Source organism: Hipposideros armiger, unplaced genomic scaffold (genome assembly GCF_001890085.2).
Source record: "Hipposideros armiger isolate ML-2016 unplaced genomic scaffold, ASM189008v1 scaffold_897, whole genome shotgun sequence".
In the NCBI taxonomy this organism is placed as follows: domain Eukaryota; kingdom Metazoa; phylum Chordata; class Mammalia; order Chiroptera; family Hipposideridae; genus Hipposideros; species Hipposideros armiger.
Genome location: NW_017732247.1, coordinates 383,705 through 407,422, shown reverse-complemented (window position 1 = coordinate 407,422; position 23,718 = coordinate 383,705). Strand labels below are relative to the sequence as shown.

At 53.0% G+C, this 23,718-nt stretch overlaps 1 protein-coding gene across 12 annotated transcripts in view; it reads left to right on the top strand.

Annotated features, from left to right (window-relative positions):
- The window catches only part of MROH1 (maestro heat like repeat family member 1), a 55,062-nt gene that overhangs the window by 18,991 nt on the left and 12,353 nt on the right, over window positions 1-23,718 (top strand). For 9 of the 12 annotated variants that reach the window (XM_019630286.1, XM_019630285.1, XM_019630276.1 and 6 more), the window contains 20 exons: window positions 7,585-7,658; window positions 9,011-9,133; window positions 13,440-13,547; window positions 13,752-13,896; window positions 14,071-14,111; window positions 14,441-14,582; window positions 14,908-14,960; window positions 15,436-15,543; window positions 15,941-16,060; window positions 16,383-16,505; window positions 17,285-17,431; window positions 17,512-17,538; window positions 18,414-18,536; window positions 18,757-18,836; window positions 18,959-19,070; window positions 19,176-19,271; window positions 19,897-20,001; window positions 22,048-22,183; window positions 22,288-22,400; window positions 23,332-23,484. In XM_019630286.1, coding sequence (XP_019485831.1) covers window positions 7,585-7,658; window positions 9,011-9,133; window positions 13,440-13,547; window positions 13,752-13,896; window positions 14,071-14,111; window positions 14,441-14,582; window positions 14,908-14,960; window positions 15,436-15,543; window positions 15,941-16,060; window positions 16,383-16,505; window positions 17,285-17,431; window positions 17,512-17,538; window positions 18,414-18,536; window positions 18,757-18,836; window positions 18,959-19,070; window positions 19,176-19,271; window positions 19,897-20,001; window positions 22,048-22,183; window positions 22,288-22,400; window positions 23,332-23,484 — 2,129 coding nt within the window. Of the gene's footprint in view, window positions 1-7,584; window positions 7,659-9,010; window positions 9,134-13,439; window positions 13,548-13,751; window positions 13,897-14,070; window positions 14,112-14,440; window positions 14,583-14,907; window positions 14,961-15,435; window positions 15,544-15,940; window positions 16,061-16,382; window positions 16,506-17,284; window positions 17,432-17,511; window positions 17,539-18,413; window positions 18,537-18,756; window positions 18,837-18,958; window positions 19,272-19,896; window positions 20,002-22,047; window positions 22,184-22,287; window positions 22,401-23,331; window positions 23,485-23,718 lie in introns of all 12 variants that reach the window. The other 3 variants (XM_019630287.1, XM_019630281.1, XM_019630284.1) reach the window with 2 other exon arrangements.

Genomic DNA, 23,718 nt, shown 5'->3' with positions numbered 1-23,718 from the left:
TGCAGCAGGGGCTGCAGCCTACACCATGGCCGGCGACTCACGGCAGCCCAGCTCCAGGTTGAACTGTTGTTCAGCATCTTAGCTGTAGAGGGCAGTGTCACTGGCCCTCATATGTGGGATCCGAACTGGGGCCCTCTGGCATCCCAAGTCAGCTCTTAACCAACGCGCCGGCCCAAAACTGCAAACTTTTTGAAAAGCTGCAATAGAACTGTCAGCCCAGCAGCTGAGGGCCATCAGCTGCACCTGCCTTTGACACCCAGCTGCAGACACTGGACACTGCGCCCCTGACCCCGTCCCAGCATTGGCCACATGCCATGGGGCTGATGTCCCAGAGTCAGCACAGGCATCACTGGGTGTCTGCCCCAGCGTCCCCTCGATGCCGGGTCACATGTTGGTTGGTTGTCTCTTACACATGGACCTTTTAGAAGCATAGAGGCCAGTTGTCCTGTAGAAGGTCCCTCACTTTGCATGTGTCTGATGATTTTCTCACAATTAGATGGAAGCATCCAGACGAGAAGCATCTTTTCACATGTCTACTGGCCACCTTTGTGTCCTCTTTGGAGACATGTCCATTCAGGTCCTCTGCCCATTTTTTAATCAGATTATTTGGGTTCTTTTGGTGTTGAATTGTATGAATTCTTTATATATTTTGGATATTAACTGCTTATCAGATGTATTATTGGTGAATATCTTCTCTCTTCAGTAGGCTGTCTTTTCATTTTGTTGATAGTTTCCTTGCTGTGCAAAAACTTTAGTTGGATGCAGCCCCACTTGTTTATTTTTGCTTTTTTGGGGGGAGGAGGGTATTTGGGGGAGGGGAACAATGTTGGGGAATTGGGGAAGGGGAACAGCCAAGTTGTTGTCCTTCTACCTTAGTTGTGGAGGGCGCAGCAAGCTCAGCTCCAAGTCCAGTCACACCGCTCAGCTCAAGGTACTGTGTTCAATTAGTTGCGGGTGGGCGTAGCCACCATCCTATGCGGGAGTTGAACCGGAAGCCTTGTTGTTAAGAGCGCATGCTCTGTCCCCTGAGCCATCCGGACGGCAGTTCAGCTCAAGGTGCCAAGTTCAGTCTTAGTTGCAGGTGGGCATAGCCAACCATCTCAAACAGGCAACCTAGTTCTTAGGAGCACGTGCTCTCACTAGCTGAGCTATCCTGCCACCTGTTGGCAGCTCAGCTTGGGCGCAGCTCACTGACCCATGTGGGATTCAAACCAGCAATCCTGTTGCTCAGAGCTCGCACTCTTGAGCAAGCGCTTAACCAGCTGAGCCACTTGGCTGGCCTCTATTTTTGCTTTTGTTTCCCTTGCCTGAGGAGATATATCAGTAAAAATAGTACTAAGGGTCATGTCTGAGAGTTTACTTCCTCTCTTTTTTTCTAGGAGTTTTATGGTTTCTAGTCTAACATTTAAATCTTTATCCATTTTGAGTTTATTCTTGTATATGGTGTAAGAAAGTGGTCCGGTTTCATTTTTTTGTACGTATCTGTCCAGCCTTCCCAGCACCACTTACTTAATAGACTGTCTTTACCCCACTGTATATTCTTGCCTCCTTTGTCATAGGTTAATTGACCATATATGGGATTACTTCTGGGCTCTATTCTGTTCCATTGATGAAGGAGTGTTTTTATGCCAATACCATGCCGTTCTGATGACTGTGGCCTTGTAGTATAGCTTGATATCAGGGAGCATGATACTTCCAACTTTGTTCTTCATTCTCAAGATTGCTGTGGCTATTTGGGGTCTTCTGTAGTTCCATATAAATTTTATTAGTTCTAATTCTGAGAAGAATGCCATTGGTATTGTAATAGGTATTGCATTGAATCTGTATATTGCTTTAGGTAGTAAGGACATTTAACAATATTACTCCTTCCTACCCATGAGCAAGGTATATCCTTCTATGTATTTGTGCCTTCTTCAATTTCTTATTTCAGTGTCTTCTAGTTTTCAGAGTACACATCTTCTACCTCTTTGGTTACATTTATTCCTAGGTATTTTATGTGTTTTAATGCAATTATAAATGGGCTTGTTTTCTTAATCTCTCCTCTGGTCATTACTGGTGTATAGAAATGCAATAGATTTCTGTACATTGATTATCCTGCAACTTTACTGAATTCACTTTTTCTAAGTTTTTTGGTGGAGTCTTGTCATCTGAAAATAATGAGAGTTTTTCTTCTTCCTTTGTGATTTGGATGCCTTTTATTTATTTTTCTTGCTTCACTGCTCTGGCTAGAACTCCCAATACTATGTTAAGTAACAGGGGTGAGAGTGGGCGTTCTGGCCTTGTTCCCGATCTGAGAGGAAAGGCTTTCAGCTTTTCACTGTTGAGTATGAGGTTAGCTGTGGGTTTGCCATCTATGGGCTTTTTTACGTTGAGGTGTGTTCCCTCTACTCACACTTTGCTGAGAGTCATCATAAAAGGATGTTGAATGTTGTCAAATGCTTTTTCTGCATTTATTGAGATGATCACATGGTTTTTATCCTTTATTTTGTTAGTGTGATGTATCACATTGATTTATGGGTATTGAATCATAAATCAATATGCACGCCTGGGATGAATCCCACTTGGTTGTGGTGTATGGTCCTTTTAATGTCTTGCTGAATCCGGTTTGCTAATATTTTTATGAGAATTTTTGCATCTATGTTCATCATTGGCCTGTAAGTTTCTTTTTGTGTGTGTGTGTGTGTGTGTGTGATGTCTTTATCTGGTTTTGGTATCAAGGTTATGCTGGTTTCATAAAATAAGTTTGGAAGTGTTCCTTCCTCTTTGGTTTTTTGAAATAGTTTAAGAAGAGTAGGTATTAATTCTTTGAATGTTTGGTAGAATTTACCTGAGAAGATATTTGGTCCTGGACTTTTATTTGTTGGGAGTTTTTTGATGATTGTTTCAATTTCATTGCTAGTAATTGGTCTGTTTAGATTTTGTATTTCTTCCTGGTTCAGTCTTGGAAGGTTTACGACGTCAGACAATTAAGGTTGCAAACTCATCCTAGAAAAAGTGCTGCGTACCTCTTGCTGAATATCACTACGGTCACCTTCAAAGCACTCCCCTTGGGAAGCTATGCACCGACACCAGCACCTAGTTCACCCTTCAAAGCAATTTTGGAACTCTTTCTGGAATAGCCATCAGAGCTGTCGTCATCATATTACCCTTGATGCCCTGAATGCCATCAAAATGTCCTCCTTTTAGGGCGTCCGGGTGGCTCAGTTGGTTAGAGTGCATGCTGTGAACAGCAAGGTTGCTGGTTCGATTCCTGCGTGGGCCAGTGAGCTGTACCCTTTGCTACTAGATTGAAGACAATGACTTGAGCTGAGCTGCCGCTGAGCTGCTGGTGGGCGGCCGGATGGCTCAGTTGGTTAGAGCGCATGTTCTTAACAACAAGGTTGCCGGTTTGATTCCCGCATGGGATGGTGGGCTGCACACNCGCAACTAGATTGAAAACAGCAAGTAGATTGAAGGACAACAACTTGACTTGGAGCTGATGGGTCCTGGAAAAAACACACTGTTACCCAATAAAAGTTAAAACAAAAAAAAGTCCTTTCAATATTTGGTTTATCTTTGGGTAAAGAAAGAAGTCATTGGGGGCCAGATCAGGTGAGTAGGGAGGATGTTCCAATACAGTTATTGGTTTACTGGCTAAAAACTCTCTCACAGACAGAGCCATGTGAGCTGGTACATTGTCGTGATGCAAGAGCCATGAATTGTTGGCGAAAAGTTCTGGTTGTCTTAACTTTTTCACGCAGCCTTTTCTGCACTTCCAAATAGTAAACTTGGTTAACTGTTTGTGCAGTTGGCACAAATTCATAATGAATAATCCCTCTGATATCAAAAAGGTTAACAACTTCGGTGCAAGTTTGCCAACTTGTTAGACCTCATATACTTCCAGAAATTTATCCATTTCTTCTAGATTGTTGAATTTGTTGGCATATAATTGTTCCTGGTGGTAGTCTTTAATGATTCTTTGTATTTCTGTGGTGTCAGTTGTAACTTCTCTTTCATTTATGATTTTATTTATTTGGGCTCTCTTTTTCACCTTGATGAGTTTGGCTAAAGGTTTGTCTATTTTATTTATCTTTTCAAAGGACCAGCTCTTAGTTTTATCGATCTTTTCTATTTTTTTTTAATTTCTGTTTTGTGTATTTCCATTCTGATCTTTGTTATTTCCCTTCTTTTACTCACTTTGGGTTTTGTTTGTTCTTCTTTTTCTGGTTCCTTCATGTGTAGAGTTAGATTGTTTATTTGGGATTTTTGGTTTTTTAGGTAGGCCTGTATATCTGTGATGAATTGCTATAGTGCTTTGCAGAAAGTCAAGTGGCCATATGTATTAGTCTGCTAGGACTGCCTTAATAAAATACCACAGACTGGGTAGCTTAAGCAATAGAAATGTATTGTGTTGCAGCCTGGAATCTGGACTCTAAGATCACGGTGTCAGCGGGCAACCTTTCCTTCTGAGGCTGTGAGGAAGAATCTGTTCCATGCTCCTCACCTGGCTCCTGGTGGTTGCTGCAATTCTTGGTGTTCCTTGGCTTGTAGAAGCATCACCCTGATCTCTGACTTCATCTTATCTCTGCAGGCATCTCCCTGGGTCCTAAATCCCCCGTTTTGTAAGGACACCAGAAGTACTGGATTAAAGGTCTACCCTATTCCAGTGTAACCTCATCCTAACTTAATTAATTGTATTTGCAATGACCCTAGCTCCAAGTAAAATCTGAATTTGAGGGGCACACAGTTCAGCCCATAACATTTTATATTAGCAGGTATATTCCAGGACTCAGTTCTGCACCACTGATCGTACACCAGTATCACACTCTCTCAGTTCTTGTTGCTTTATAATAAGTCTTTAAATCTGGTAGAGTACGTCAGATTGTTCATCTCCATTAAAAAATCTTCTTATTATAAGACAAATCACAGGCAGAAACTGCACAAATGTGTGGCTTAATGACTCATTCTAAGACAAACACCTCTGTATCTACAACTAGTTCTCTTCAGTTGGACTTGTCTCCCCAGATGCCCCTTTCCTGCATCCTGTTCCACTGACAACCCTTCACCCACCTGATAAGTAATGGTTCCTCTGGTTTGTAGTAATCACTTCCCTGTAGTTTTACAGTATTCGCTTAGGTGTTTCAGTTTAGTCCCGCCCATTAAAAAAGTGATATATAGCTATACACACACACACACACACACACACACACACATATATAAATAAATAAATAAATAATAAAGTGATATATACAGTTGACCCTCGAACAACCTGGTATGAACTGTGTGGGTACACAATGCAGATTTTTTTCAATAAATACTGTAAGTGTATTTTCCTTGAGTTTCTTAATATTTTTTTAATTAAAATATACATGTTTTGAAAGGTAAATTTTTTTAAACTTTATTGGGGAACAGTATGTTTTTCCAGGACCCATCAGCTCCAAATCAAGTCGTTGTTTTCAATCTAGTTGTGGGGGCGCAGCTCACTGGCCCATGTGGGAATCGAACCGGCAACCTTGGTGTTATGAGTACCGTGCTCTAACCAACTGAGCCAACCGGCCACCCCACATTTTCTTTTTTCTAGCTTATTGTAAGAATATATTATATAATACCTATAGCATACAAAATATGTGGCATTTGACTATGGTATTGATAAGGCTTGGTAGTTAATTGGTAGTCAATTGGTAGTTAAGTTTTGGGGGAGTCAAAAGTTGTACGTGGATTTTCAACAGTGCAGAGGGTGGGCACCCGTAACACCCACATTGTTCAAGGGTCAACTATACTTACTCTCTCCCTCTTTTGGAGTCTCAGTCTTGGTGTTTTTGTTTGTTTATAATTGTTGCAAAATACAAAATTCACCATCCTAATCATTTGTAGCGTTGAGTACATTCACACTGTTGTGCAATCATCACACCGTCCGTCTCTGGAACTCTTATATGGCAAAAGTGAATCTCGGTCCCCATGAAACAACCCCCATATTTAAGTCTCTTGTAAGCTACAGATCCACCCTTGTCTTTCCCGTGTGCCTTCTCTGAGGAAGCACCTGGGCCGCTCGGCCTGCAGACCCCACAGCTGAGGTGAGCTGACCGCGTGGCAGGAGAATACCAACATGTCTGTCTTCCTTCTGAGCTTCTTGCAAGCTGAATTTGGAGGCAGGGTCAGGCTCCAGCTCAATTCTTTGGCCAGACTGGGAGGCACGTGATTCTGATTTTCTCTGTCCTGTGACCTTGGCGGCACCGGGGGTGGGGGGGTGGAGGGGTAGGTTGCTGATGCTCTGATTCGGTAATTTCTTGTTCATCGATTCGCTGGAATACTTGATTAAGAGGCACTGTCCTCATCTATTGTTTGGTTACCCAGAGCTGTGGCTCACATAGGGAAGGAGGATCCATCCTTGATTCTTTTGCTTTATTTATCAGTTTTTAGGATAATAGATTGGTTCTCTATCATCTTCCAAAGGTGACCATTTCTCTTTAAAAAAAAATATATGGGCTTGTGGATTTAAACATATTTCATGGACTTCAATTCATTGCAATTCTTATCATTAGTGAAATTCAAATTGCATCATCTGTGGTAGGGGACACCTCTTCAAGTTCTGGGTCCTTTGACAGCTGATGTTCTAGGCTTATCTTGTATAGATGCAATCTCTTATATGCCCCAGCATGGAATCAGCATTTCTCTAAAAAGCCCAGATTTCCTTTAGTGAGAAATTGTCTTTTAATACAGCGGTTTGGTGCTGGGGCTTATTACGTGTAGGTGTGCTGTTTGTGGGCCTTCTCAGTACATATAGCTAGGAAATACCTCCATCAGCAGACAGGTAGGTAGATAAAATCCCTTAAGAGTTCATACTGACACTTCCAAGTCATCACACTACAGAGCTTTTACCTCCTCTCTTTTCTCTGCTCCTCCACTCCGGGAATCTGGCTCTCTGGGTTGATAGATTTAGCACATCCCACACTTCCTCGTTTTGTCTCCTGTAACACACGAACCTAACCCTGGAGCAGCGCTGGTGCTGCTACCGCCTATGAGACGATAAGAATACGAAGCATAGTTTGCAGGTGCACTCCTCGTCCCCCCATTGTCGTAGCAGCTGCGTGTGGTGTCTGCATGAGTTTGGTGGCTGCATGTGTCCCTCTGTTGGTCCCAGTTCCCCAGGTAACTGCAGGCATGATGCTGCCCTCTGTCCTGAGCACGTGCCTCTGCTCTTTCTGGTCACTGAAGCTCATTCTCTAGTAGGTTCCACAGGAAGGACTCATGGGAACATAGTCCTGATTTCTGGTTTTTGATAATAGTTTCTTTGTGCCTTTGTACTTGGTGGTCCGTTTTGCTGGCTATAAAGTTCTTGTTTCACATTTCCTTAACTGTTCTGCAGCCGTACACCACCAACCTTATTGCTTTTCAATGAAGTAAAATGTTATTTGGGGAAAAAGTCATTGGTCCCCTGGGGAGATGTGGTTGGGCTTTTGCTTAGATGCTCCCCTGCTTCTCCCATGTGGAGGCCCACGCTGAGGCCAGATCCCTGGTGACGGGGCCTTGGGCCTCGTGGTGGTGGACAAGCTGGCTGGCCTCGGCCTCAGTGGCGACACTGAGCCATCTTTTTGTTTCTTGCAGCTGCTCAGATGGAAGTTAAGAAGCCCTTTATCCTCTCCTCCATGAGGGTTCCTCTTCTGGACACCAGCAGCAAGGTAGATCGTGGGGCCAGCCGAGCTCCACCGTGAGCAGTTGTAGGGAATGTGGCCGGGCTTGGATCTGAAGCCACCACTGTCCAGGCTGCCCCTCAGCCAGACCTGAGCATCAGAGGGTGTGTGGGGCTGGCGCTGTTGGGCAGTATGTCTAGGACTCCCCACATCTCACTCCTGATACAGTTCCCCAGGTGTGAAGGCAGGCACTGGTCCCCAAGACCACCCTCAGGTTCGAGAATCCTCTAGAACAGCGGTTCTCAACCTTTCACAGGGATCGCCTAAGACCATCGGAAAACACATATTTTCGATGGTCTTAGGAACCGAGACACTGCTCCTCTATCCGTCTCCAGGCCCACATGCAGATACGCCCACATACGAGTACCCGGCGACCCCTGTGAAAGGGTCGTTCGACCCCCAAAGGGGTCGCGACCCACAGGTTGAGAACCGCTGCTCTAGAAGGATTCTCATGAGAGCTGTCACACACAGTTATGGCTCATGACACCCAAAAGACACAGTACAACCTCCACCAGGGGAAGAGGTGCCTGGGGCAGGCCCAGGAGGCTCCAACATGGAGCTGTCAGTTGTCCTCTCCTCATGGAGTCATGGGCAGCGATGTGACAGCATGAATGGAGGCTGCCACCCAGGGCAACCCCCAGCCTGCATCCAGGGTCTTTTTGGGGCCTCCGTCTCTCAGGCCTGCATGGCTGACCTGCGTCTCCCGCCCCTCGGGAGGCCGAGCTGGTGCCACGTGGCCTGGAGGAGGTGCCAGCTCTGGGAAGAGGGTGCTGTTTTGGGCCATCGTGACCTGGCTGTGCCCCCAGGCGGAATCACTGAGTGGGGCTGGATGGAGGGTTAGAATTCCCAGGGGTGTTGGGGCAACAACTGCAGATTGTGGGGCCTCCAAAACGGGAGGCAGAGCAGGGCTGGTGGCACAGAGAAGCACAAGCCTGCTCCAGAAGGGGAGGCAGGTGTGGGGGCAGGAGAGCGGGCCCCCCGGACCTAAGCACATCCTCAGGCTGGCTAGAAGGCCACCTGTGTAGTCCAGGACCTGTGAGGAAGGTGGGAGTGCAGGCACAGATAGAGATGCAGATACAGGTAAGGGTACAGGTGTGTGTACAGGTTAGGGTACAGGTGGTTATAGGTAAGGGTATGGGTAGGTTCAGGTTGGGTACAGATGAGGGTCCAGGTGTGCATACAGGTGAAGGTATAGGTGTGGGTACAGGTAGGTACAGGTGAGGATACAGGTGTAGTTACAGGCACAGGTGCAGGCAGAGAAAAGGGAGAGATTCATGTCTCCACAGGGACGGTCTGGGAGCTCTCCCTCTGAGCCCCTCCCTGATTTTGGCTCTGTGCAGGTGAAGCGGGCAGTGGTGCAGGTGATCAGTGCCATGGCGCACCACGGCTACCTGGAGCAGCCTGGAGGCGAGGCGATGATCGAGTACGTCGTGCAGCAGTGCGCGCTGCCCCCCGAGACGGAGGTGAGGGGCCGCCTGACTCACCTTCCCTGGGGCCCAGGACCTGCCTTCTCTGTTGGGGAGCGTGGTCCCCAGAAGCTGCCGGGTCCCCGGAGCGCAGGTGTGTAGGCGCACGCGCGGCCTCGGTCTGTGCGCCCAGCAGCTTACTCCGGTTTCTAGCCGGGGCTCGGCACCGCGGTCGTTCGTCTCCTCAGTTCCCACAACTCAGAAAGGAGAGGCAGACAGGCACTTGGATCTGTTTGGGGCTTTTCTGTTAATATTTAAAAAGTTACTAAGCAAATCCAGGTCCTTGCTGAGGAAGAGCAAGGGAGACGTGGCGAAATCCTCCATCTTAGCTGTTAGTCCCCAGTGTGTGGGGACTTGAAGATCTCTCTCTGCATTAGAGAACTGACAGACTCCCATGGTGGGAAATGCACTTGGAATTCCTTTTGATAAAGGAGACTCTACTGTGAAGTCTGAGTCCTCATCCACATTTTGAGTAGGAGGAGATCTAAGGGGCTTAAAGGATTCTGAGAGCAGCAGCTGTCTGCAGATGGAAGCCTGGGTGGACATGCTGTCAGTCTTTCTGCTTTTGCGTGTGTTTCAAACATCCGTGATGAAATGAAATATTTAAAAACAAACGACTTGTGGGTGAGACAAGGTGGCCTTTGGCAGTTGGCCTGATGCTGCAGGGAGAGGTGAGCAGTGGTGAAGGCCCTGCCGTGTGCCTGCAGGGGCGCGGGGCTCCATCCACGGGCGGAGCAGGGTTGTCACGTTGGACCCGGACAGGCGAGTGAGCCCGATAGATTCTGGAACCGTGAGGTACAAAGGCAGTGTGAGAGAGAAAAGGGGGCCCCAGAAGCCTTGCTGGTTCTTAGAGTCCCCTAGAATGTCTTTGGAGGAATGTAAGTTACTGATTAGAATTATTTACTGCTTATTATTATTTTGCTGTTTTGTCTGTACTTTTTTTTTTTTTTTAGCTGAGCCATCCTGCCATCTGTTGGCAGCTCGACTCCGGCCGGCAATCGAACTGCTGTTGCTCAGAGCTCAAACTTGTGCGAGCTCTTAACCAACTGAGCCACTCGGCCGGCCCCCCTCCACCCCCCAACTTTCTTTTAAAGTCAGGGTTATTGAAGTGTAATTTGCATACAGTAAAACACACCTGTTGGAGTGTACGGTTGAGCTCACAGCCCCACGGCCTCCACATCACGTCAAGACTAATAGCATTCCAGCACCCCAAACTCCCTCTGCCTCCTGTGGCCAGCCCCTCTCCACCCCGGACCCTGGCAGCTGTTGGGTTTTCTGTCCCCAAGGTTCACCTTTTCCAGAATGTCATCTAAGTGCAGTTTGGAGCCCTCCAAGTCTAACTTCTTTCTTGTGTGTCATGTGTTTGAGGTCATCTGCGTTGTCACATAGACCAGTCATTTGTTCTTTTTTTTTTTTTTAAGATTTTATTGGGGAATTGGGGGGCAGGGGAACAGCGTTGGGGAATCGGGGAAGGGGAACAGACAAGTTGCTGTCCTTTTGTTCTTCAGTCTAGTTGTGGAGGATGTCGCTTCACTGGCCCATGTTGGTATTATCGTTGCACTCTTCCCGGGTGAGGCAGATCGGTCGCCGGCTGCTGGACGGCCACTCACAGTGGCTCTTGGCAGCTCACGCTGGCTGCAGGCCGCTCACGCCGGCTGCCAGCCACTCATGGTAGCTTATGGCAGCCCACTGCAGCAGGGGCTGCAGCCTATGCCATCGCTGGTGACTCAGGGCAGCCCAGCTTCAGGTCGAGCTGTTGTTCACCATCTTAGCTTTAGAGGGTGCAGTGTCACTGGCCCTAATGTGGGATCCAAACCGGGTACCTGCTGCTCAGAGCTGGGGTCCCAAACCAACGTGCCACTCCGCTGGCCCCATTTGTTCATTTTTATTGTGAGCAGAATTCTGTCTTACGCCTGACCACTCTGCAGTGGAAGGACATTTAAATCATTTCCAGTAAGGAATGGAGTCACGTGACCAGTTGGGAACAGGTTTCTGCGAGAGCATGTGTTGGTACACCCTGCGTATACCCTGAGAGACTGCTGGGGCTAATGGATTACTTCATAAGGAGCTGCCAACTGCCCTCCACAGTGGCCGCACCATGTTGCGTGCCCAAGGGCATGTGTGGGGGCTCCTGTGGCTCCACGTCCCTGTCAGCACTTGGGGCTTTTGGTCAGTGTTGTCTGTTTCTTAAGCCTAAGGGTTGATATGTCACTGGGTTTAATTTGCATTTCACTGATGACTGGTGATGTCGACCTTCTCCTCACATGCTTACTTGCTGTTCATGTACCCTCTGATTAAGTGTCTGTTCATATCTTCTGACTGTTTTTGAATTGGATTGTTTTCTCATTATTGAGTGTTCTTTACATATTCTGGGTATAAGTCATTTGTCATATTTGTGATTTGTAACTATTTTCTGACAACTCTGTAGCATGCTTATCTTTATTTTCTTAACAGTATCTTTCAAAGAGCAGAAGTTTTAATATTTTAGAAGTCCAGCTTATCAGTTTTTTAATTTATAAATCATAATCTCCGTGTCCTACCTAGTAAATCCTTGCCTAACCCAAGGTCACAAGGATTTTCTCCTGTGTTCTCTTCTAGAAGTTTTAGGTTTTACACTTAGGTCTATGATCCATTTTGAGTTGATTTTAGCGGGAATGTGAAGCTTGGGTCGAGGTTCACTATTTCGCATATATGGGCAACTAGTGCTCTCACCACATGAAAAGCCTCCTCTTCCTGCAGCGATGAATTGCCTTTGTATCTTTGTCAAAAATCAAGTGACTGTATGGCCTCTATTTTGTCCCACTAATCTGTGTCTGTCCCTTTGCTGGTGCCACACTGTCATGTCTATAGCTACATAGTAAGTTTTCAAGTCAGGCAGTGTGTCCTCCAGCTGCCGTCATCTTCGAGGTGTGTTCAGCTGCTATAGGTCCTTGATTTTTCCGTATAAATTTTAGAATCATCTCGTTGATTTCGACAAAAATAAACCTGTTGGAATTATGATTGGGATTGTGTTGAATCTGTAGACCATTTGGGAAGAATTGATATCTTTATAATATTGAGTCTCCCAATTCATGAAAATGGTACCTCTCTACATTTATTTAGGTTTTCTTTGGTTGCTTTCTTCAGTATTTTGTAATTTTTAGCATATAAATTCTATATAGTTCAGTGTGGACTCATGGGTTACTGTTTTATGCAGTGGTCTATATCCATTTCTGTCATTGGTTTTGGTGTCACTCTGAGCCGAATGTGGCCTGTGTCCTTGGGGCCTGGCCCCATCGTTCTCCCAGCCTCTCCTCACCTTCTGGCGCAGGAAGATGTCCCGGGTCACGTTGAACTGTCCTTGCCTCCAGCTCCGTGGACCCTTTTCAGATGAGCCCTTATTGTCTTTTATCTCTCAGGAATTGCGTCCTTTATTTCTCTGGATTTTCTGGCTCTCCATCTTTACTTCTAATCCCAGTATGTATTCTGTTATCTGCTCGTTAGCACGTCTGTTTCTTTGTCTTTCTTTGAAGTCCTCAATCTGGTCTTCCAAGTCAGTAATTTCTTCCTCAGCAGTAACCATTTCACTATTAATGTCCGCAAATTGTACACTTCAGTTCTTATAATTTTTCACATTTTTTCCATGTTCTTGGTTCATATTATATTTTCGTACCTACAGTGTGTTGTTCAGGTTAAGTTTATATTCTTGGTCCGTGTGTCCTCATGTTTCTGCTTGTGGCGGACTTTGTATGTTGTCTCAGCGTCGACGGTCAGATAGTTTGCACTTTCAACGTAACCTGGCATTTCTTTAGGATTTAAGAACATTGCCAAAAGAACATTGTTTAACATTGCCTAGGTGGACAGCTTTCCATGGCTGTTGTAGATTTGTAATTTTATTGCATTGTCTACATTGAATCTGGCCAGGCTTATTTCTGCTTTTAAGTTTGTCGAGATATTCTTTTTGGTCCAATATGGATGGTTAGGCTTTCAAAGTTGTTCATGTGCATTTAAGTATATTTTGAGAGCATGCTTTAAACATTGTTATTCAGGCCTAAGTATCCCAATTGTTTCCACCTGGCCCTTGATTTCTAAGTGAGAGGTGTTGCAGTCTGCAGTCATTGCAGGTTCCCAGATTTCTGTTCTGCTCATTGCTTGCTTTTGGTATTTGAAAGCATGGGTGGAAGGCCCCACAAAGCATTTATAAAACCGGTCATTCCCATGCTGGTCCCGCTTACTGGTCTGCCCAGCCTCCATACAGGCTGTGTCCTCGCGGCCCAGAGCCCACGCCCCACCACAGTGCCCTGCCTTTGCCCCCCACCCCCAGCCTCAGAAGCCTGGCCCGGACAGCGAGGAGCTCCCGACGGACAGCGTGCGCGCCATCAGCGTCAGGACCCTCTACCTGGTCAGCACCACGGTGGACAGGATGAGCGACGTGAGTGTGCGGGCGCTACTCGCGCCCTGTGACTGACCACTCCCTGCCTGGCCCCTTCGCCTAGCGCTTTCTGAACCGTGCGGGGTGCTCCGGGGCCACCCAGCGCGCCAACCGCCCACGGCGCTGCAGTGCCTGCGGGGTAGGCCCTCTGAGGCTGTCACCCCTGCGGACGCACCCCTGAGACGTACCCGGCGCCCCCCGCAGGTCCTCTGGCCACACCTGCTGCAATTCCTCACTCCCGTGCGCTACACCGGGGCGCTGACCCCGCTGTGCAGGAGCCTGGTGCATCTGGCCGGGAAGAGGCAGGAGGCAGGGCCCGGCACCCTCCTCATCAAGTACGACGGCCACGGTGCGCGGAGCCTGCGGGCCAGTCCCGGGACCCTCCCTGCCCCTAACCACCCCCAATCCCGGACTCCGCCCTGTCCCCGCCTCCGGCTCCGCCCCCTTACCTAACCCCGCCCCCACCCAGTCCCCTGACCCCGCCCCCGGCGGGCATTCCCTGAGCCAGTCGTGTCCTTTGCAGTGACCCTGCCGTCTCCCTACGCCATAGCCACGAGGCTTCTGGTAAGCGGCGCGGCGCAGTTCTCTGCTTTCACCTTTTGGACAGCCGGCACCCTCCAAGGGCCATCAAGAGAGGAGGGGTCTCTCCCCTGAGTCGTCGTCCTGTCCCGTGTGCCCCCCCACACCCCGCCGCCCCCGTCTCCATCCTCGCGTTTTCTCTGCCCTAGCGTTTTCATTGAGGAGAGGAGAGGACGCTGCCTTGCAGTGGGGGCTGGTCAGGCTCTCCTGTTGGGATTTTGGGGATCTGCCTCTGGGGGAGGGAGCTCACTGCCTCCATCCCAGCACCCCGTGGTCCAGGCATGGCTGCGAGCTCCCACCTCTGCCTCCTGCAGGCTGTGTCTTCCAACCCCTACCTGGGGGACGGCCGTGGGGCGGCCTCGCTGGGGCTCCTGAACGTACTGCATCGGGACATCCACCCTTTGCTGGGTCGGCGGTGGGCGACAGCCATCCCCCTGCTGCTGCAGTACTTGGATGGTGAGGCCTGGGGAGGTGGGCGGGCCCCTCCACCCAGTCAGGGGCAATGCTGGCCTGTGGGGACCAGGGTTTTGTAACTTGGAAGAAAACAGCCCCCGCCGTGGTTCAGGAGAGGGTCTGGACAGCAGGCCAAAGGACGCTTCCTGCTGGGTGTCACCTGGGCTGTGGGCCCAGCTCTGGACTCCATTTGTGTCTGGAAGGTGGGGCAGGGCCTGGGCCAGGTGTGGGGCGCTGGGCTGGGCCTGGGCAGGGTACTCTGAGCACTCCCCTCCTACCTGTAGTGATAGGGCCTGCCTGCCAGACTGACTGGGACTGGTCATTTCAGAACACACTGAGGAAAACCTGTCACAGAAGGAATGGGAAGAAAAGCTGCTGGTGGTGAGAGAAGGGAGAAGAGACCGAGGGTGTGGCTTGTCTTGGGCTTGGAGACCTTTTCTGGCCTAGGTGGGGAGAGCTTGGGGCGCTGTACCTTCCCTAGGGTTGTGACGCCTGCCTTGACCTAGTGGTGTGGCTGGGGAGGGAAAGAGGGACAGGCGGGTGTCTCTGGGGTGAGGACTGTCTGCTGCCCTCGCAGATTGCCCACCCTGCTGTGACAAGGCCCAATTACAGGGGTCCTTGAGCTGTCCTGGCCACGGCAGTCTTCTGTCCCATCCATCGCCTGGCCCAGAGCTGTCTGTGCCCCTAGCCCATTGCATGTCTGGCCACCCAGGTTTCTCTGCCTGGACGCAAAGGTCATCCACAGACCATTCAGAGCCATGGCATGGGACCACCTCGAGGTCACTGTGTGACACCCCTGGGCCTCAGGTTGGGGGCTGAGTTCTGGGCCTCTCACTGGTGCTGCTTCTGCCCACAGTTCCTTCGGGACACTCTGGCTGTTGTGTCTGACAACACGTGGGTTTGCCAACTGAGCCTGGAGATGTGCAAACAGCTACCCTGCTACAATGGGACACCCCAGGAGAAGGTGACAGGGATGGGGACACCTAGAAGTTGACAGGGAGGGGGACACCCCAGCATAAGGTGACAGGGACGGGGATAGCCTGTCCAGGTTTTCTGGGCATGGTCTTTAGGTCCGAGTTCCTGGGCCTTGATTCTGTGTCACTTGCTGCCTGAGCCTGTCTCTCGCCCTTGTGACCCTGCCAGAGCCTGGGAGCCACCTCATAGTGGCTGGTGGCTGGGAGACGCAGGAGCCAGGGTCCCCACCTCCTGCTCCTCAGATGGTGCCCAGAATTTGCTGGCTCTGTGCAGTGGCCTGTGTTGTGGGCTCCCGACAGACCCTCCCTCGTCGGGCTGGCAGTGCTGGGCCTCCACACTTGGTGCACGTGGTGCCAGCACAGCTATGCTCCCTGGCTTTGCCGCAGAACTTCCTGTATAAATGTGTGGGGACCACCCTGGGTGCCGCTTCCAGTAAGGACGTGGTGAGGAAGCACCTGCAGGAGCTGCTGGAGTCGGCCAGATACCAGGAGGAGGCCGAGCGTGAGGTGCCGGCACCTTCCCCGGGCAGCCCTGGGCCTGCAGGCTGCTGACAGTGCTCAGCCGTCCTCTTGGCCAGCGTGTGCGCATGTGCATGTGTACCATGCACTGTGTGGTGTGTGCATGTGTGTGCCGTGCGCTGTGTGGTGTCTGCATGTGTGTGCCGTGCGCCGCGTGGTGTGTGCATATGTGTGCCGTGCATCGTGTGGTATGTGCATGTGTGTGCCGTGTGGTGTGTGCATGTGTGTGCTGTGCACTGTGTGTGTGTGTGGGGGGGTGCATGTGTACCCCACCCCACCCAGGTGTGAGTGCCCCCATGTGCCTCTCCAGGGCCTCGCCTGTTGCTTTGGGATCTGTGCCATCTCCCACCTGGATGACACCCTGGCCCAGCTGGAGGAGTTTGTGAGGTCGGATGTGTTCAGAAAATCCATTGGCATTTTCAACATTTTTAAGGTACAGAAGTCAGGCTGACGGCTGGGGAGGAGGTCAGGAGAGGACGGGTCCGTGATTTTGTCTCAGCTGTGGCATCCTGCGTTTTGCGGTCCTGGGCGTGGGGGGTCCTGGAGCTTCCTGGGCTCAGGCTGCCTTGCAGGCCGGGGCTGGGAGCTGCATCCAGACTCAGCTTCCTTGAGGGCGGGGCTGCATGTGTGGGCTCGCTCCCAGCTGGTGCCAAGGGCCAGGCAGCCCTCTGCCAGTGGTGGGAAGTGAGGGGCGCAGCGGCAAGGATGGCTGCTGCTTCCTCTCCCGTCCCAACAGCAGTCTGCTTGTCCTCTGCCCCCTGGTGGCTGACGGAACCCGCTGTCTTGCCAAAGGCTGATTCAGGAGGGGTGGACTGCACCGTGCACCTCCACCCCAGCCCTCGGCCCTCGGTTTTCTCTCTTGGTTCCAGTTACAGTTTCAGGGCTGGACTGGGCGTGCAGGGCTGGCCCACACTTCCCGTGTGCGTAGGTGTGAACAGGCTCCAAGGACGGAGGGGACCCTGACTTGGCTCCCCAGCCCTTCCCCCGTGTGCCCCCCAGCTTGGTCCCCAAAGGGCCTGAGCCTGGCCTTTCCTCTGTCCCTGACCAAGGGGCTCTCCCTGGGGCTGGGCAGCACCATTCACCTGGTTAAGCCTGTGATGTTGCTGACTGGCTCTGCCCTTCACCAGAGGGACTGAGGGAGTCTGAGTGTGAGGCCTCCTGTGGGGGGTGGTTAGCTGTATAAGTGACATCTTGCTCATCCTCTGGTCTCAGGATCGCAGTGAGAATGAGGTGGAGAAAGTGAAGGGCACACTGATCCTGTGTTACGGACACGTGGCAGCCCGGGCACCCCGTGAGCTGGTGCTGGCCAGGGCGGAATCGGACATCCTGCGAAACATATTCCAGTGCTTCAGCACCAAGGTGGGTGCCTGGGTGGGTGCCTGGGCGGGCACTGGGGCCAGCGCTGCACATTTTAACGCATCTCACTTTTTGTTGTTCAGGTTCTGGGAATAAAGGTAGAGACCAAGGTACAGTGTGTAGGAGTTAAGTTAAGCCTGGACTATGCCTCTCTCTCTCTTCTGGGCTGGGTTGTGAGCTTCAGGGCCAGGAGCGGGGGGTGGGGGAGCACTCACAGGGGCTCACGGGGCTGGCCTCTCCAAGAGTGCCTGCGTCAGGGCTGAGCTCTGAAGCCAGGACAGCCACCTCAGGTTGCACTAACACATTTCCCTTCTGGAATCTCTGGCACTAACCTGGAAGCCCTCCTCTGGGGCTATCGGGCCCTCCTCTGGAAGAACAGACCCTCCGGTCTCCTGGGGTTGGCTGGGGATGTCATTGTTCTGCTAGTTGCCCCTTTTCCCCAGACCATTAGAGTGGGGGAAGGGCGCCATGAATTCCACAGAACAGCTGTCCTCATCCCCTTCCCCAGCCCCACAAGGCCAAATTGGTGGGACAGGCAGGGGCAGCCCCATTCTGCTTGGGCTCATCTTAGGTGTGCTTCCTGCTCCTCCCACTTTGGGGGACCCTCCCAGCCACACTGTGGGATGCAGGAGGTGCAGGTGGACAGAGCACACCGTCTCCTTGCAGTCGTCCACCCAAGGCCATGATCCAGGGCCCCCCAGGCCTGGGCCCGGCAGGGAGCTGATTGCCTCAGGGTACCGTCTCGGCCCCACATTTGTCCCTGTGGCTTTGCCTGGAGCAGGAGGACTGGCTAGGGCCCTTAAGAGCAGAAGGGAGTGTGTTTCTGGCTGAAGAAAGAAAAGGGCGTGTGGTCTGGCCTCTGCTGCCATGGGCAGCCCCCGATTCTGGGCTCAGCCCTGTCGGCCAAGAGGCAGTCGCCACCACCTCAGAGCAGAACCATGCAGGGGAGGCACTGGCAGCCTCCTGCAGCCCACTGTCCCTCCAGGACCCGGCCCTGAGGCTGTGCCTCGTCCAGAGCGTGTGCATGGTCTGCCAGGCCATCTGCAGCAGCACGCAGGCCAGCTCCTTCCACTTCTCTCGGAAAGTGGAGCTGGTGGCACAGATGATGGTAAGCACTGTGTGGGACCTGGGGGGTCCTAGGGAGGTGGAGGGTGCGATGCACACAGGGAGGTGGGCCTGAGGAGGCCCCAGGGAGGCGGCGTGCCTGAGGGGCCCAGGCCCGCTTGAGTTGAGGCACAAAGGTGGCCAAACCATGGCCTGATGGGAGGCTGGCGGGGAAAAGCTGGCGCTTCCCACAAGGGGCTGAGTCATGTGGCCGCCTCCCGCAGGAGTTCATCAAGGCGGAGCCCCCCGACTCGCTGAGATCACCCATTCGCAAGAAGGCCATGCTGGCCTGCACTTACCTGGTGTATCCTTTCCTCCCGGCGTGGCTGGGGTGCCACCGTGCGTGGGGGGTGGCTGTGCGCAATGCTTCTGCTTCCGGCGAGCGGTGGTGGGGGCTGCAGGGCTGGCCCTTAACTCGCGGCTCAGCTCCCTGGAGCCGGCGCTGGATGAGCAGGAGCAGGCCGACATGATCCACAGCTGTCTGCACAGCGTCATGGCAGTGCTGCCCGAGCCCGAGGGGGAGGATGGCGGCCAGGAGGTATCGCTGCGGGCCCCTCGCCACTGGCCCGCGTCCGTGGGGGGGCAGAGGAAAGGCCGCTGTGGGCGGTGGGCTCACCTGTGGCACCGGCGCCTCATCTTCCAGTCCCTGTATCCGGACACCATGCACGCCCTTGAGGATTTGCTGACGAGCCTCCTACGGCGAAACATGACCCCGCATGGCCTGCAGATGATGGTGGAGGTGTGTAGCGGGTGTGCACCCTTTGGGGCCCCACCTGGCAGCCACCCTTTCTTGGTTTCTCCAGGCCCTCCTTGGCACAGGGGCAGTTTGGTGCTGTCTGAAAACGTTGGGGGGGGTCTACGAACAAGTGGGCATTGCCTCACTCCTGCCTGGGCAAGTTTGCAGATGGGATGGGTGGGCCCTGACCCAGGTGGGGACTTGGGACCTGGCGTTGTATTTCCTCCGTTGAGTGGTGCTGGGAGGAAGAGGCCCTGCGTGGGCCCCTGGTGTGAGCCATCCAGACCGCGGGATGGGCAGGCCGTGGCAGTCCTGGTTCCTTCCTGCCCTCTTCAGCACTGCAGTGGGCTGGGCTGGGCTGGGGCTGGCCCACTTCTAGGAACACTCCACCCCTCTAGGCCAGGCTTGCTCTGGGTCTGCCTGGGGTGGCCGTGTCTGTGAGTCAGGCCAGCCGGACAGGCATGGAACAGGGGTGAGCGCAGGGTTGCCTGCTCCGACCTAGCCTGCTGTCCCTCAAAGCCGGGAAGGGTGGCCTGACAGGGATGCTGAGCTGCTGGTGGTGCACGGGCTCCTGCTTCCTGGGCTGTCTCCCAAGCTGGCATCTATGTGAAGCCCGCCTCTTCCCCAGCACCTGAGCCCATGGATCAAGTCCCCGCGGGGCCACGAGCGCATGCGGGCGCTTGGCGTGAGCTCCTGCCTTCTGCAGTCCTTCCTGGAGCACCTGCACGTCAGCGTGAGTCCCCTGCCCGTTCTGTCCCTGGGTCCTTGGGTCCCTGGGCTGATGATTGCTGTGTGCAGTCCTCATGTCCTGAGTGCGCAGCGGGCTTTCTGGCTGCCCTCCAGCCACCGCCCTGCACGCGTTCCTGTCCCCCTTGTCCTCTTTCTGGAGACATGGACGAGGACGTGGCAGGGCCAGGCATTGTCCTCAGGGCAGGCCACTTGGAGTCCAGTCTGATGGGCACCCTTGTCCTCGGGAGCCCATGCGTCAGCCGGGACTATGTGCTGTGTCCCCCAAGTAACGGAAAGGGTGATGGGGAACTGGGTGCAGGAGGCGAAAACGAGGGCATTTGAGGCAGAAGCAGCAGTTTGGGCACAGACGGGGAAATGTGACTGTGGGATGTTGTGGAAAAGGCAGATACTTGGGGCGGTTGCAGGGCGTGGGCAGGGTTTGCCCCTGAGCCACAGGGTGGTTGTGTATTTTAATATTTGGAGAGACTTGGGAGCTCATTGCTACACGTTTTCAGAATTGCTGTGGTTGTGACAAGGCTGCTAATCCAGGTGATTTTCGGGTAAATGGGACACAGTCGTAAAACATTCCTGTTGTGATTGTGACACTGAGCGATGTCTGTAACAGCCGGTCTCTCCATCGGCCTCCAGGCTTCCTAGGTGGTGGTGTCGCTGCCACCATCAGTGTAACTTCCTCTCCAACTGTCCCTAACTGCTACTGCTGGTGTGTGGGAAAGTGTGAGGGTTTGGATACTTAGTAACGGGACTTTATAAGATTCCTTTCTTACTTCTAATGAGTTTTGAGCTAATTTCCTGTGCTTTTCAGATAGACAGTCAAGCGTTTATAAACGCTGGTGATTTTGGCTTTTCCCCCCAATACCTACACATCTTAGTTCCTTCTCTGTCTAGCACGTCTAGAACAGGATGAGAACTGATGGCAGCCTCAGCCTATGGCAGAGTCCCGCTGTCGAGCACAGCGCGTGGTTTAGTTGGCAGTGTTGATGCTCGTGTTCCACAGCACCCAGATTTACTTTAACCAGGACTTTGGTCAGGAACAGAGACGAGATGTTGTCAGTCCCTTTTGTCATCTATCGGAATGATCGTAGGCTGTTTCTCTTGCTGTCCAGATTCTTTTTTTCTTTTAACCTTTTTATTTTTTAATTTTTTAAATTTATTTATTTTTTTTAGCTGAGCCATCCTGCCACATGTTGGCAGCTCAGCGGCTGCTCAGCTCGGGCCGGGACTCGAACCGCTGTTGCTCAGAGCTCAAACTCTTGAGCGAGCTCTTAACCAACTGAGCTACTCAGTGTCCACATCCTTTATGGGACCAGATCTGTCTTGTATCTCGATGGTTTTCGCCTCTGCACACGTGTAGATGGGCTTTTCCCACTCAGGTTCTTTTGTGTTCTGGCTTTCACAGAACCCCAGTGCAACTCGAGTTGTCTTTGTGTGTGACGTGACAGATAGTTGACCTCACTGAGAGGAGCAGCAGCAGGTCCCCGGTTTTTTTCCCAACCTCCAGCCTCCCCTCCTCTCAGCTCCCATGCTGGTGACTCCAGGATGAGGATGGGGCAGTGGGGTGGGGAGGCCGAGGAGTGTGTGTGGGGTGGTAACTGACATCCAGAGGCAGTTTGCTACGAGCAGGGTGGGGAAAGCTCCTTATCTGAGGAGAGAAGAAAAGGCTTTGGAAAACGGGACCAGACCTAGTTAGGGGTCTCGTGTGGCCCCTCATTCTATGGGCATTTGCCTCCTGGGCAGTGACTCCCACAGGGTTGGCTGGGTCAGCAAGAGCCCTGCCCCCTCTGCTGCACGTGGGACTCAGCCTCGCCGCCTGACGGTCCCTGTGCCTGTACACACCTCCTGGCTCTCGTTCCCGCCTAGGGTGTGGTCAGAGCTGAGCTGTGTGGAGCCCACGCTGGGGTGGCAGGCGACCCTGCAGGGGCGCTGCTGGCCACAGGGAAGCCTCAGGGCTGGGTGGACAGGGGCGGCCCTCCTGGCCACACTCCTGCCCACCCCAGTGTCCCTACAGCACCCCTTTGCCCCGCCTCTCCAGGCCCTGGTGCCCTTCCACAACCTGGGTCTCCTCGTCGGCCTGTTCTCCCCACGGTGTGCGGACCTGTGGCCTGCCACCCGCCGGGAAGCTGTGAGCTGCGTCTACTCCCTGCTGTACCTCCAGCTGGGCTACGAGGGTGAGCCCCCAGCTGGGCAGAGGTGCGGAGGGGTGAGGAGCAGAGCCTGGGCCTCAGGTGGCCAGGTGGTCCTCTGCCCTCTCCACGCTCCCTCCTGCCCGCAGGTTTCTCCCGTGATTACCGGGACGACGTCGCTGAGCGGCTCCTCACCCTCAAAGATGGCCTCGTGCACCCCGACCCTGCCATCCTCTTCCACACCTGCCACAGCATAGCCCAGGTACCTGCTAGCGTGTCCACAGAGGGAGGAGGCCGCGTGGGCTCTGCAGGCGCGAGGACGGGGTGCCCCATGGGGCCCGTGGGCTCGGGATATGGATGGGGCACATGGTCAGGTTTCATTCAGAGACATACCTGTCTGACCAGCATCACCTCTGCAATGTCCTGCACTCCTGGGGCCACCCTCTGAGGCCCAGCAGGGAGGGCGTGGTGAGGACCTGGCTCCTGGCTCCAAGGGGCTGAGAAAGCTGCCCAGCCCGCCCTGTGGGCTCCCACAGCAGGGCCAGGGCGGTGCTGTTACTTCATTTGGTGTTGGGAGCGGCCCTCAGGGGTCCGGAGGCTTTCTCTCCTGCAGAAGGGGGAGGGGGTCAGCAGGGCCCTTTGGGGGAACGTGGGGGCTGGGCAGGTGCAGGCGTAGCAGTGACTGTGCTTGGGGTCAGACTGCTTGGCTGTTCACAGCTTCTGTGTTTCTGCATCGTCTTTGTACAGCGAGGTGTTTCCCCTTCATGCTGTTCGTGCTTTAGTGTCTGCCGCTCTGCTGTGCTGGGGGAGAGGGAAAGGCACCTGTTGCTGGGCTGCTGGGGGGCTGAGCACCCTGTGGGCCTGTGGCTGGGCCGTCCATGGTGCGACGTCTGTATTCTAGAGAGTTCTATTGTGGCTGCACCGGCAGGGCCACCCCCAGCCCACCCCATGGGTCAGGAGGAGCCAGGAGGGTGCCCTGACCCTGCCCTCCAGCTGCCCTCAGGCGCCATCAGGGGCCTGGCCAGCCTCCAGTGGGGGAAGGGGACCACCGCGCCTGCCCCCCACCCCCCTGAGGCGCAGGGCCAGGAAGGCAGTGGGGAGGCTGGAGGAGGGACGCCGGATGGAGTGGTGCGGGCTCTCCCCACAGATGCTGTGCCTGGAAACCCTCTGTTCTGACACGACTGTTCTCCTAGATTATTGCGAAGCGCCTCCCGCCAGATCAGCTCATCAGCCTCTTGCTCACTTTGTTTGAGAGCCTCGGAGACCCCGACAAGAACTGCTCCCGAGCCGCCAGTGTCATCATCAGCTGCCTGCTGAAGGAGCGCGGCAACTTGCTCCTGGAGAAGGTGAGGCCGTGGGGGGCGGGGCCAGACCTGGGGTCGGGGAGAGGACTGGGTATGGGCATGGTGGGTGTGGTGTGGGCCCTAGGCACGTGGGGCGGGGCGGGGTGAGTTGGGGCTCCCCGACATCTGCTCCCCTGCTCTGAGGGGATTTGACTCACTGCTCTGCCCCCTTTCCCAGCGGGCCTAATCAGGACAAATCTTTCTCTTCTCTTTGAAGACAGAGGTTAGAATTTGTCA